Source organism: Melospiza melodia (genome assembly GCF_035770615.1).
Source record: "Melospiza melodia melodia isolate bMelMel2 chromosome 25 unlocalized genomic scaffold, bMelMel2.pri SUPER_25_unloc_1, whole genome shotgun sequence".
NCBI classification, from domain to species: Eukaryota; Metazoa; Chordata; class Aves; order Passeriformes; family Passerellidae; genus Melospiza; species Melospiza melodia.
In genome coordinates this window covers 10,063-23,192 of record NW_026948504.1, presented here as the reverse complement: position 1 = coordinate 23,192, position 13,130 = coordinate 10,063, and the positions used below count along the sequence as shown (strand labels likewise).

The 13,130-nt window shown below is 59.3% G+C and overlaps 1 protein-coding gene across 1 annotated transcript; it reads left to right on the top strand.

Moving 5' to 3' along the window:
* The first annotated feature begins 621 nt into the window (after positions 1 to 621).
* Positions 622 to 12,130, top strand: LOC134433065 (insulin receptor-related protein-like). Its single transcript, XM_063181958.1, has 21 exons — positions 622 to 1,229; positions 3,230 to 3,542; positions 3,622 to 3,764; positions 3,903 to 4,047; positions 4,131 to 4,345; positions 4,415 to 4,541; positions 4,640 to 4,878; positions 4,968 to 5,135; positions 5,242 to 5,431; positions 5,556 to 5,597; positions 5,685 to 5,950; positions 6,063 to 6,199; positions 6,694 to 6,859; positions 7,995 to 8,103; positions 8,211 to 8,281; positions 9,148 to 9,377; positions 9,456 to 9,566; positions 9,674 to 9,833; positions 11,178 to 11,307; positions 11,390 to 11,524; positions 11,641 to 12,130. The coding sequence occupies exons 1-21, from the start codon at positions 689 to 691 to the stop codon at positions 11,909 to 11,911; spliced, it is 3,909 nt and encodes a 1,302-aa protein (XP_063038028.1). The 5' UTR covers positions 622 to 688; the 3' UTR covers positions 11,912 to 12,130.
* The last annotated feature ends 1,000 nt before the right edge of the window (positions 12,131 to 13,130 follow it).

Genomic DNA, 13,130 nt, shown 5'->3' with positions numbered 1-13,130 from the left:
TCCATTTCTGGGTGGAAAAGCCCCAGGACAGCCAATGTGGGGCTGGAGCAGTGCCACATGGACACCTGTGGTGGCCTGGTGTGCCCCATTACCTGTCTGGGCACGAGGGGGAGTTAATGGGGACAACCTTGCTGGAGCTGCCACTCCTTGGGTAACCATGAGCAAGGACATCCACGAGCACCCAGCAACTTGGGGAAGGAGAAAATCCACCTGCACCCCCAGACAGCTTCCCCAGGGTTGGGATGTGATCCCTGCCCCATGTCAGCCTGCCAGGCCTCACTGGAGCTGCCACTCCCTGGGTAACTGTGAGTGGGGAGATCTGTGAGCACCCACAGCTCCCCACAAACTGGGGAAGGGGAAAAGCCATCTGCACCCCCAGACAGCTTCCCCCAGGGCTGGGACGTGACTGTGGGGCTGACAAAGGGCAGGGTGGCCTGCCAGGCCTCGTTAGCATCACTGCTGACGGACGTGCCATGCCCTGGAGAGCCGGCTGCTGCCAGAGCTGCTCACATCTCCGACTCCAGCCACGCTTGACAGGCAGCACCAGGATATTAAACCCGCCCTGAGCATCCCCTGGGGGATCCATGGGTGGGGGTTTGGGGGTGTGGTGGTGTGGGAGTGGGGGATCTGTCCCATCCTTGCTGCCACCCACGGGGTCCCCCCTCTCGCCACCCCAGTCTGCGGCAGCATGGACATCCGCCACGACGTGTCCCAGCTGCGGAAGCTGGAGAACTGCTCCATCATCGAGGGCAACCTGCAGATCCTGCTGATGTTCACCACGGGCGCCGAGGACTTCCGCGGCCTCAGCTTCCCCCGGCTGCTGATGATCACGGAGTACCTGCTGCTGTTCCGCGTCTACGGGCTGGAGAGCCTGCGCGACCTCTTCCCCAACCTCTCGGTCATCCGCGGCACCAACCTCTTCTTCAGCTACGCCTTGGTCATCTTCGAGATGCCGCACCTGCGGGACGTGGGGCTGCACAGCCTGGGCCACGTCCTGCGCGGCTCGGTGCGCATCGAGCGCAACCAGGAGCTCTGCCACCTCTCCACCATCGACTGGGGGCTGCTGCTGCCCGACGGCGGGGACAGCACCTACATCGTGGGCAATAAGTTGGCTGAAGAGTGTGCTGACGTCTGCCCGGGCATCCTGGACGTGGAGAAGCCGTGCGTGCAGACCAGTGTTAATGGACAGCTGGATTATCGCTGCTGGACCTCCAGCTACTGCCAGAAAGGTGGGTGGCGCCGCCACGGGGGTCTGGTCGTGCTGCTTTTTTGGGATGGTGCTGGTTTGTGGGGTAAACTGGGAGGGTGCTGGTGGTGTGGTTGTGGTTCCTCTGCTGCCGGGAGTGTGCTGTGCAGGCTGCACGGTGGGGTAACCAGATCCGTGCTGTATCATCCTCCGAGGAGAGGCCAGCTCCTTGCTGCTGTGTTTTCCCAGTGCTGAGGTAAATACAGGCCCCTCCTGAGCTCGTTTTCTGTAAACAGGAGAGCTGGTAATGAAATATGTACTATAAACACAGATCCTTATCTGGGCTGCAAGCTCAGCTGTGGGCCTGGCCTGGCTGCACTGGGCAGAGGGAGTTCAGCATAGGCTGAGCCCCACCTTGTCCATCTGTCTGTCCTGCTGTCCCTCCATGCAACCCCTCATCCACCCATCAGCCCACCTGCCTGGCCAGCCTCACTCATCACATGGCTGTCCATCCATCCGTCCATCCATCCATCCATCCATCCATCCATCCATCCATCCATCCATCCATCCATCCCTTTGGTCACCCTTCCATCAGTGCTGCCATGCCTCCATCCACTCCTCCATCAACCCATCCCTACCTCCCTGTATCCCTGTGTCCTTCCCTTGCTCCCTCCATTCTTGCATCCTCCCATCCCAGCATCCTTTCTTCTGTCCCTGCATCCTTCCTTCTGTCCTTGCATCACATTCCTCCCTGCATCCCACCATCCCTCCCTCTGTCCCTGCATTCCTCCATCACTGCATCCATACCCACATCCCTCCCTCCCTGCATCCCTTCATCCCACCATCCCTCCCTCCATTCCCACATTCCTCCATAACTAAATCCATCTGCACATCCCTCCCTGCATCCCTTCATCCTTCCCTCCAACTCTGCATTCCTCCATCACCAAATCCATCCCCACACCCTTCCCTATATCACTTCATCCCACCATCCCACCATCCATCCATCCATCCATCCATCCATCCATCCATCCATCCATCATCCATCCATCCATCCATCCATCCATCCATCCATCCATCCATCCATCATCCATCCATCCATCCATCCATCCATCCATCCATCCATCCATCCCTCCATCATCCATCCATCCATCCATCCATCCATCCATCCATCCATCCATCCATCATCCATCCCTCCATCATCCATCCATCCATCCATCATCCATCCATCCATCCATCCATCCATCCATCCATCCATCCATCCATCCATCCATCCCTCCATCCATTTAGCCATCCATCCATCCATCCATCCATCCATCCATCCATCCATCCATCCATCCATCCATCCATCCATCCATCCATCCCTCCATCCATCCATCCCTCCATCCATCCATCCATCCATCCATCCATCCATCCATCCATCCATCCATCATCCATCCATCATCCATCCATCCATCCATCCATCCATCCATCCATCCATCCATCCATCCATCCATCCCTGCATTCCTCCATCACTGAATCCATCCCCACGTCCCCTCATCCCTCCCTGCATCTCTTCATCCCTTCATCCCACCATCCATCATCCATCCATCCATCCATCCATCCATCCATCCATCCATCCATCCATCCCTTCATCCCACCATCCATCATCCATCCATCCATCCATCCATCCATCCATCCATCCATCCATCCATCCATCCATCCCCGCATTCCTCCATTCCCGCATTCCTCCATTCCTCCATCACTGAATCCATCCCCACATCCCCTCATCCCTCCCTGCATCCCTCCATCCATCCATCCATCCATCCATCCATCCATCCATCCATCCATCCATCCATCCACCCATCCATCCATCCATCCATCCATCCCACCATCCCTCCCTCCCTCCATCTCTCCACCCCACCCTCACTCCCCTTTTCCCCCACCCCTGGAGGATGCCACCAGCCCCCCAACCCCTTCCCCCTCTCTCCTCTCCCCCCAATCCCAATCCCAATCCCAATCCCTGCAGCCCGTTCCCCATGCCCACATGCCCATCTCCCCTCTCAGTGTGCCCATGCGGGGCAGGCTCAGCATGCACGGCCGCGGGCGAGTGCTGCCACCCCGAGTGCCTGGGGGGCTGCGGCCGCCCCCACGACCGCCGGGCCTGCGTCGCCTGCCGCCACTTCCACTTCAACGGGCACTGCCTGCCCTCGTGCCCGCCCCGCACCTACGAGTACGAGGGCTGGCGCTGCGTCACGGCCGAGTACTGCGCCAGCCTGCGCAAGGTCTCCCACGACCCCCGCGACGCCTCCAAGTTCGTTATCCACCAGCGGCAGTGCCTGTCCGAGTGTCCCTCGGGCTACAGCAGGAACGAGAGCAGGTGGGGGTGTCCCCGGTGCCCTGGCGGGGTGGTGGCACGCTGGCCGGCTCTCATCCTGTCCCTGTCGCCCTGCCCGCAGCATGTTCTGCCACAAGTGCGAGGGGCTGTGTCCCAAGGAGTGCAAGGTGGGCACCAAGACCATCGACTCGATGCAGGCGGCGCAGGAGCTGGGGGGCTGCACCCTCATCGAGGGCAACCTCATCCTCAACATCCGCCGGGGCTGTGAGTGCCAGAGCTGGCCCTGCCAGACCCACCCCGGGTGGGAGAGATGCTGGGGAGGGCAGGGGGTGTTTTGCCTTGCAGGGTGAGTTAATGGGGAGGTACTCCTCTCCATGAGCTCACACAGTGTGTCATTCCCAGACAACCTGGCCTCGGAGCTGCAGAGCAGCCTGGGGCTCATTGAGACCATCACCGGCTTCCTGAAGATCAAACATTCCTTTGCCCTCGTCTCCTTGTCCTTCTTCAAGAACCTAAAACTGATCCGTGGTGACTCCATGGTGGATGGGTGAGGATGGTGCGGGTTTGGGGGGGACTTGTGGCCCTGAAGGTGCCCTCGCCCACTGCCTCCACCCACATCTCCTCCGCCAGGAATTACACCCTGTACGTCCTGGACAACCAGAACCTGCAGCAGCTCTGGGACTGGAGCCACCACATCCTCTCCATCCCCGTGGGCAAGATGTACTTTGCATTCAACCCCAAGCTGTGCCTGGCCGAGATCTATCGCATGGAGGAGGTGACGGGCACCAAGGGCCGGCAGAACAAGGCGGAGATCAACCCCCGCACCAACGGGGACAGGGCGTCCTGTGAGTACGGGGATGGGGACGAGCAGCAGTGCCACGAGCCTCTGCCTGAGCCCTGCCTCCTCCCCACAGGCAAGACCCAGACCCTGCGCTTCATCTCCAACGTCACCGAGTCCGACCGCATCTTCCTCAAGTGGGAGCGGTACCGGCCCCCCGAGTACCGCGACCTCCTCAGCTTCATCGTCTACTACAAGGAGTCGTAAGTGCTCCTCTTGTCCCCGTGGTGGAGCGCTTGGGAATGCCCTTGTGGTGTCCTCTGTCCCTGCTGGACCCTCCCTGATGCCCGGTGTGGGACAGACCCTTCCAGAACGTGTCGGAGTACGTGGGGCAGGACGCCTGTGGGGCCCAGAGCTGGAACGTGCTGGACGTGGACCTGCCGCTGAGCAGCGAGCAGGAACCAGGGGTGACGCTGCTCAACCTCCGTCCCTGGACCCAGTACGCCATCTTCGTGCGCGCCATCACCCTCACCACGGCCGAGGAAGGGCGCAACTACGGGGCCCAGAGCGAGGTGGTTTACATCCGCACCATGCCGGCGGGTAAGGGGCTGGCACGGGGCTGGCGATGCCCGTGGTGGACCCACCCCACCCCTACAGGAATGACTGACACCACCCCTGTGTCCTCCCAGCCCCGACGGTGCCCCGGGACGTCATCTCCATGTCCAACTCTTCCTCCCACATCGTGGTGCGTTGGAAGCCGCCCACGCAACGCAACGGCAACATCATCTACTACCTGGTGCTGTGGCAGCAGCTGGCCGAGGACATGGAGCTCTACATCAACGACTACTGCCACAAAGGTGAGGCCAGGCCGGCCAGGGCCAGCACAGCAGCCGAGGACACCAGCAGAACAAGGGTGGTGCTGCTGCGCCAGGCGCTGCCAGCCCTGCCCGTTGCTGCCCACAGGCCTGAAGCTGCCCACCAGCAGCGCAGACACGCGTTTCGGGTTTGGGGACGGCCCCGAGGGGGAGCAGGATGCGGAGGAGAGGTGCTGCCCCTGCCGCCCCACTGACGGGCAGCTGCGCATGGAGGGCGAGGCCGAGTCCTTCCAGAAGAAGTTTGAGAACTTCCTCCACAATTCCATCACCATCCCCAGGTGCCATCTGGGGGGGTTCCCTGCTTTGGGGGGCTCCCTCAAGCTGGGTGCGTGGGTCTGCCTGGGTGGGGGGGTCCTGTGGCTGCTCCTGGCAGACCCTTTAACTGATTTCCCGCTGTCTCAGGCCACCCTGGAAGGTGACATCCATCAATAAGAACCCACAGAGGTGAGCTGGGGGTTCTCCCCAATTCAATTTTGGGGGACAACCTCAGAGCTTCAACTCCCCATCACATCCTGTCCCCGTGTCCTGCAGGACCCCAAAGCAGCGCAGGGACGTGGTGGCCGTCACACCTGCAGCCAACACCTCCTCAGCAGAGCCACTGGCCCCAAGCCGCCCCGGAGGCGAGCCCAAGCCTGACTTCCAGATCTTTGAGGACAAGGTGGTGCGAGACCGGGCGGTGCTGTCGCGGCTGCGCCACTTCACCGAGTACCGCATCGACATCCACGCCTGCAACCACGCCGCGCACACCGTGGGCTGCAGCGCCGCCACCTTCGTCTTCGCCAGGACCATGCCCGAGCGTGCGTGCCCAGCCCTCCAAACCCCACCCTGGCCATGCTGGGGTGTTGTTGAGATGAGGTTGGGGTCCAGGGGGTGCCCCCAGGAGCTGATTCCTTCCGTGCCTCTCTGCAGTGCAAGCTGACAACATTCCTGGCAACGTGACGTGGGAGCCGGCTGGCAAGAACAGTGTCCTGCTGCGCTGGGAGGAACCCAGGAACCCCAATGGGCTCATCCTCAAGTATGAGATCAAGTACAGCCGGGAGACTGAGGTGAGAACCCCCTGTGGCATCCCCTGCCCAGCCCTGCCAGGTCTGGTTATAGGGGCACAGCACCCGTTCTATCTCCATCTCCATCTCCATCCCATCCCATCTCATGCCATGCCATTGATCTCACTCTATCCCATCCCATTGATCCCATTCCATTGATCCTATCCCATTGATCCCATTGATCCCATTGATCCCATCCCATCCCATCCCCATCCCCATCCCATCCTATCCCATCCCATCCCATCCCATCCCATCCCATCCCATCCCATCCCATCCCATCCCCATCCCCATCTCCATCTCCATCTCCATCTCCATCTCCATCTCCATCTCCATCATCTCCATCATCTCCATCCCATCCCATCCCATCCCATCCCATCCCATCCCATCCCATCCCATCCCATCCCATCCCATCCCATCCCATCCCATCCCTCTCCCAAGCCTTACACATGGCTGGGGGGGATCAATCCCCTTTTTCACACCCCTGTTGTCCCCTCCAGGAGGTCACCACTGTTGTCTGTGTCTCACGCCACCGCTACTCCAAGTATGGGGGTGTCCACCTGGCTCTGCTCCAGCCAGGGAATTACTCAGCCAAGGTCAGGGCCACCTCGCTGGCTGGCAACGGCTCCTGGACAGGGCTGGTCAAGTTTTACATCCTGGGGCCAGGTACCTGCAGGGGACACGGGGACATCAGCAGGGACCTTGGTGGGCAGGGAGGGGGCAGCTGTGGGGTCGGGGAGCTGGGGCGCACTGGGGAATTGGGCTGTGCTGCTGGGATGTATGTTTGGGGTCAGGGGATGCTGCTGGAGGTGGGAGTTGTTGCTGGACTGGGAAGCTGAGGGATTGAGGGATGATCCTGGCCTGAGACACTGGAGCATCGCAGAGTCACAAAATCGTTTGGGTTGCAAGAGGCCTCCAAGTCCAAATGTTCCCTCAGCACTGCCAAGGCTGTCTCCCCAAGTGCCACATCCACACCTCTGTCAAATCCCCTCAGGGACAAAATCTTCACCAGTGCCCTGCACAGCCTGCTCCAATTCTTTCCAGTTTTCCCCAATATCCAATCTAAACCTCCCCTGGCACAACCTGAGGCCACTTCCTCTGCTCCTCTCCCTGTTCCCTGGGAGCAGAGCCTGACCCTCCTGGCTGTCCCCTCCTGTCAGGAGCTGTGCAGAGCCACAAGGTCCCCCCTGAGCCTCCTTTTCTCCAGGATGAACCCCCCCATCCCTCTCAGGTGTTCCTGGTGCTCCAGACCCCTCCCCAGTTCTGATCCTTCTCTGGTCACATTCTAGCCCCCATTTCTTGTCTTGTGAGATCCAAACCTACCCCAGGATTTGAGGTCCCTCAGCAGTGCCCAGCACTCACTTTCTTCTCAGCTCTCCCTTGGGTACTAATGGATTTATAGAAACTTTTTTATTGTCTGTTATGGCAGATTCAGTTCTAGCTGGGTTTTGACCCTTCTAACTTTCATTCTTGTCCTGAGCTCCCTCAGATCCTCCTGAACTTTCCGCCCCCTCTTCCAAAAATCAGAACCTCTCCTTTCTCCCTGAGTTCCAGCCAAAAACCTCTGCTCAGCCAGGCTGGTCTTCTTCCCATCCTTCATCCAAGGATGCTGCTGGGTTGAGGAACTTGGGAGATTGGGGAGTTGGACACTGGGGCAAAAAGGTTGAGGGATGCTCTGGGACAGGGATCTGAGCGTGCTGCTGGTCTGGGGAGCTGGAGGCTCCCCCTCTCCATCCTGCTGGTGGGACAGGTGTCCCATGTGATCTGGGGACCCTGATCCATGGGCACCTGCTCCCGGCAGCCGAGGAAGAGTCCAGCAGCTTCTACGTGCTGCTCACCGTCACGCCCGTGGTGCTCATGGTGCTCATCTCCTGCCTGGCCGTCTTTGTCTTCTTCTACAACAAGAAGAGGTAACGACCCCCCTGCCCCCCTTGGAGCTGGGCTGGGGTCTGGCCAAACCAGGCCCGGGCAGGGCTGGGGGGAGGCAGCAGCTTCAAGCCCTGCCCACCCCTGGCAGGAACCACGACGGGTACCCCAGCGGGACGCTCTACGCCTCCGTCAACCCCGAGTACTTCAGCGCCTCGGACAGTACGTGGGGACCTGGGGACAGACAGGGGCCACCCCAAAGGGCCACCGAGCCCTTTCTGTGCTGGGGTCACGCTGGAGGGGATGGGGAAGGGATGGGGTGAGAATGGGATGGGGTGGAGATGAGTGTGGGAGTGGGGATGGAGTGGGGATGATGGGAATGGAGATGGGGATGAGAATGGAGATGGGGATGGGAATGGGATGAAGATCAAGATAGGAATGGAGGTGGGAATGGTAATGGGATAGGAATGGGGACGGGGAGGATGATGGTGATGGAATGGAGATGATGGGATGGAGATGGAATGGGAATGGGAATGGGAACAGCAAGGGGATGGGGACAGGGAGGAGGATGGTGATGGAATGGAGGTGATGGGATGGAGATGGAATGGGAATGGGAATGGGAATGGGAATGGGAACGGCAAGGGGATGGGGACAGGGAGGAGGATGGTGATGGAATGGGAATGGGAATGAGAATGGGATGAAAATCAAGATGGGAATGGGGACAGGGAGGAAGATGGTGGTGGGATGGAGATGGGAATGGGAATGGAAGTGGGAAAGGGAATGGCAGGGGGATGGGGACAGGGAGGAGGATGGTGATGGAATGGGAATGGGAGTGAGAATGGGATGAAGATCAAGATGGGGATGGGAAAGGGAATGGCAGGGGGATGGGGACAGGGAGGAAGATGGTGATGAGCTGGAGATGGGAATGAGAAATGGATGGAGATGAGGATGAGGATGGAGACAAGGATGAGGATGGAGACAAGGATGAGAATGGGATGGAGATGGGAGTGGGGATAGGGACTAGGATGGTGATGCAGATGGGGTCAGTCACAGTGATGGGGACGGGCCGATCCCCACTCACCCCACAGTGTACATGCCTGATGAGTGGGAGGTGTCCCGGGAGAAGATCACAGTGATCCGGGAGCTGGGACAGGGCTCCTTTGGGATGGTGTATGAGGGGGTGGCGCTGGGGCTGGTCACGGAGGGAGAGGAGACCAAGGTGGCCCTGAAGACAGTCAACGAGCTGGCCACCATGCGGGAGCGCATCGAGTTCCTCAACGAGGCCTCCGTCATGAAAGCCTTCAAATGCCACCACGTGGTAGGTGGGCAGCTGAGGGGGAGGGAGGGGACACAGAGGGCCTGGCCACTGACACGCCAGCCCTCTTTGTCCCTGCAGGTCCGTCTGCTCGGCGTGGTATCCCAGGGCCAGCCAGCTTTGGTCATCATGGAGCTGATGACACGTGGTGACCTGAAGAGCTACCTGCGCTCACTCAGGCCCGAAGCCGAGGTGAGGAGCTGGTCGGGTGCCAGGACAATGATGAAGGGACACTCACCCTGTGTCCAGGGGGGTCTTGGCGTGCCTCTGCTCCATCCCTGAGTGTGTGCACGGTGCAGAACAACCCCGGGCTGCCTCCACCGTCGCTGAAGGACATGATCCAGATGGCGGGGGAGATCGCCGACGGCATGGCCTACCTCAGCGCCAACAAGTTCGTGCACCGGGACCTGGCTGCCCGCAACTGCATGGTGTCCGAGGACTTCACCGTCAAGATTGGAGGTGGGTGTTGGAAATGGGCAGAAAATTCTCGAATTTTGTGTCCAGTTCTGGGCCCCTCAGTTTGGGAAGGGTGTTGGGATGCTTGAGTGCGACCAGAAGAGGCAATGAGGCTGGAGAAGGGCTGGGAACACAAACCCTGTGAGGAACGACTGAGGGAGCTGGGAGTGCTCAACCTGGCGAAAAGAAGACTCAGGGGTGACCTCATTACTCTCTATAACTTCTTGAAAAATGGTTGTAGTCAGGTGGGGTTGGGCTCTTTCTCCAGGAACTGACAGAACCAGCGGACACAGCCTTAAGCTTCACCAAGGGTTGGATATCAGGAAAAAGTTTTTTACAGAAAGAGTGATAAAGTTCTGGAATGGCTGCCCAGGGAGGTGGTAGAGTCACCATCCCTGGATATGTTTAAAGCAAACCTGGATGTGGCACTGGGTGCCATGGTCTGGTTGGGGTGTTGGGGCTGGGTTGGACTCGATGATCTTGAAGGTCTCTTCCAACCACTGAAGGAGCTTGGGGTGCTCAGCCTGGAGAAAAGGAGATCCAGAGGTGACCTTGTCACTCTCTAGAACTCCCTGAAAGGTGGCTGTGGCCAGGTGGGGTTGGGCTCTTTTCCAGGAACCAGTGGACACAGCCTTGAGCTTCACCAAGGGTTGGATATCAGGAAAAAGTTTCTCACGTAAAGAGTGATAAAGATCTGGAATGTTCTGCCCAGGGAGGTGGTAGAGTCACCGTCCCTGGATGTGTTTAAAGCAAACCTGGATGTGGCACTGGGTGCCATGGTCTGGTTGAGGTGTTGGGGCTGGGTTGGGCTCAATGATCTTGAAGGTCTCATCCACCCCAGTGATTCTATGAATTCTGTGAGAAGACTCACGTTGTGTGTATCTCTATACAAATCTTGAGATAAGATAAAATAGTAACTTAGAAATACCATGGAATAAGACCGACATTGTTGAGAGAAAAATTGAACTAGAAACAAGTTTCAAAAGATAGCCTTACAAAAAAGACTAGATACTTTAGAGAAATAAAATCATGAAAGATGCGTTGTAGCAGGACCCACAAAGAGTAATTTTAGATGATTAGCTGCAAGGCATTTACAGCATGGTGTACCTAAAGCTGATAGGCCAAGAAACACTTAGAGTGTGTTGTAATTAAGAAATCATTAGCTTTCTGATTGTGATGGCATGAATTATAACATCTGTATTGTCTCACCCAAAATAGAACCAAAGTTTTTAAAACACCTCTCAGCTGCCCCATCCCTGGCTCAGCAAAGGGCAGCAGTGGGTGAGCAGTGGCGGTGCCAGCCCTGTCTCCTTCCTCCTCCTCCTCCTCCTCTTCCTCCTCCGCCAGATTTCGGCATGACCCGGGATATCTACGAGACGGATTATTACCGCAAGGGGGGCAAGGGGCTGCTCCCCGTGCGCTGGATGTCCCCCGAGGCGCTCAAGGACGGCATCTTCAACACCCAGTCTGACGTCTGGTGGGTGCTGGGCTGGTGGGCACAGCCGGGGGTGGGGGGATATTTGGGGATCCCCCAGGCTGAGCAGAGGCGCTCCGGGCAGGTCCTTCGGGGTGGTGCTGTGGGAGATCGCCACGCTGGCCGAGCAGCCCTACCAGGGCATGTCCAACGAGCAGGTGCTGCGCTTTGTCATGGACAACGGCGTCCTGGAGCGGCCTGAGAACTGCCCCGACGAGCTGTGAGTGCTGGGCACAGCCCCGTCCTGCTGTGCAAGGGCAAATCCTGCTCTCTGCCGCGCTGGGGGGGATGCTGTGGGAGCCCCCCAAAGCCAGCGGGTGCCCCCTCTCTCCGCAGCCACGAGCTGATGTGCCTGTGCTGGCAGCAGAACCCGCGCCAGCGCCCCTCCTTCGTCCAGCTGCTGGAGCGCATCAAGGACCACATGGCGCCTGCTTTCCGCACCCTCTCCTTCTTCTACAGCGCCGAGAACGGTCATCACGGCTCGGGGGAGCCCTCCAGCACCGAGACAGATGCGTGCCCCGAGGAGGATGAGCCCCCCGCATCCCCCCTGCCCGCACGCAGGGACCGCAGCCCAGGGCAGCTCCCCAACGGGACAGCCCCGCTCTGACCCCGGGCTGTGCTCGGGCCCCGCTGGACTCTGCACCCCAAACCCTTCTCCAGCCACCCCCCGCTTGCTGGGACTCCCCCCCTGCATTATTTATTGCTTCCAAGGAGCGGGGGTGCCTTGGGAGGAGGGTGGCAGCAAGGCAAGGATGTTCCATGGGATGCTTTTCCCCCTGGAAATAAATTGGGGGTGCTCCGAGTCAGGGGGCTGCTGGTTGGGAGGAGAACACCCATTTTTCCTTTTTTTTGTTGTGGGGGGGACGTTTGGGATAATGTGGGTACGGGAATGGGTAGCAGGGTTTGATATTTGGGGTCCCCCATCAATCTGCTCCCCAGGTCAGCAACCCCAGGGATACCCACTCCTTTCCCGGATGGGGAAACTGAGTCACGGGACTCAGAGTAGCCCAGCTGAGGCGTGGGTGCCTTGGGAGGAGGGTGGCAGCAAGGCAAGGATGTTCCGTGGGATGCATTTCCCCCTGAAAATAAATTGGGGGTGCTCCGAGTCAGGGGGCTGCTGGTTGGGAGGAGAACACCCATTTTTGCTTTTTTTTTGAGGGGGGGGTTTGGGATAATGTGGGTAAGGGAATGGGTAGCAGGGTTTGATATTTGGGGTCCCCCATCAATCTGCTCCCCAGGTCAGCAACCCCAGTGATCCCCACGCCTTTCCCGGGTGGGGAAACTGAGTCACGGCGCTCAGACAAGCCTGGGGTTGCCCTGATGTCTCTTCCCAGAGGCCACGCCGGCCCACGGCAGGGGCATCACTGCCCAATGGGCGCTCGAATAAAGGGGATGAAGCTCAGCTGCAGCAGTGCCTGCCTTGGGGGGGGTCGCAGGGGGGCGGCACAAGGGGCTTCCCACTCCCCAACCCCCCCCCAGCCCTATCTGCGTCCTGTGGCTTTGCCCTGCGCTGCCCAAACCGGGGGCGTTTCTAGAGAAAAACGTCAAAGCAGTGGAATTTAGGAGGATGTGGCAACAGCTCCGCCGGGGAGGGGGGTGCTGGGGTGCCCAGTGAGGCCCCACGGGAGGTGACCCCAAAGGAATCGGGGTCCCCTGGGTGCCTCTGATGGGGATGAGCCTTGGGGGGGAAAGGTGCGGGGCTGAGAATGTGCGGGACTCAGCGCTGGGATGAGCCACCCCCCCGACGGGCTTCCCAGCGAGATCGGGGACAAAACAAGATCGGGTGGGGATGGGGAACCGTGTCCTGCCCTGTCCCACCTCGGGGA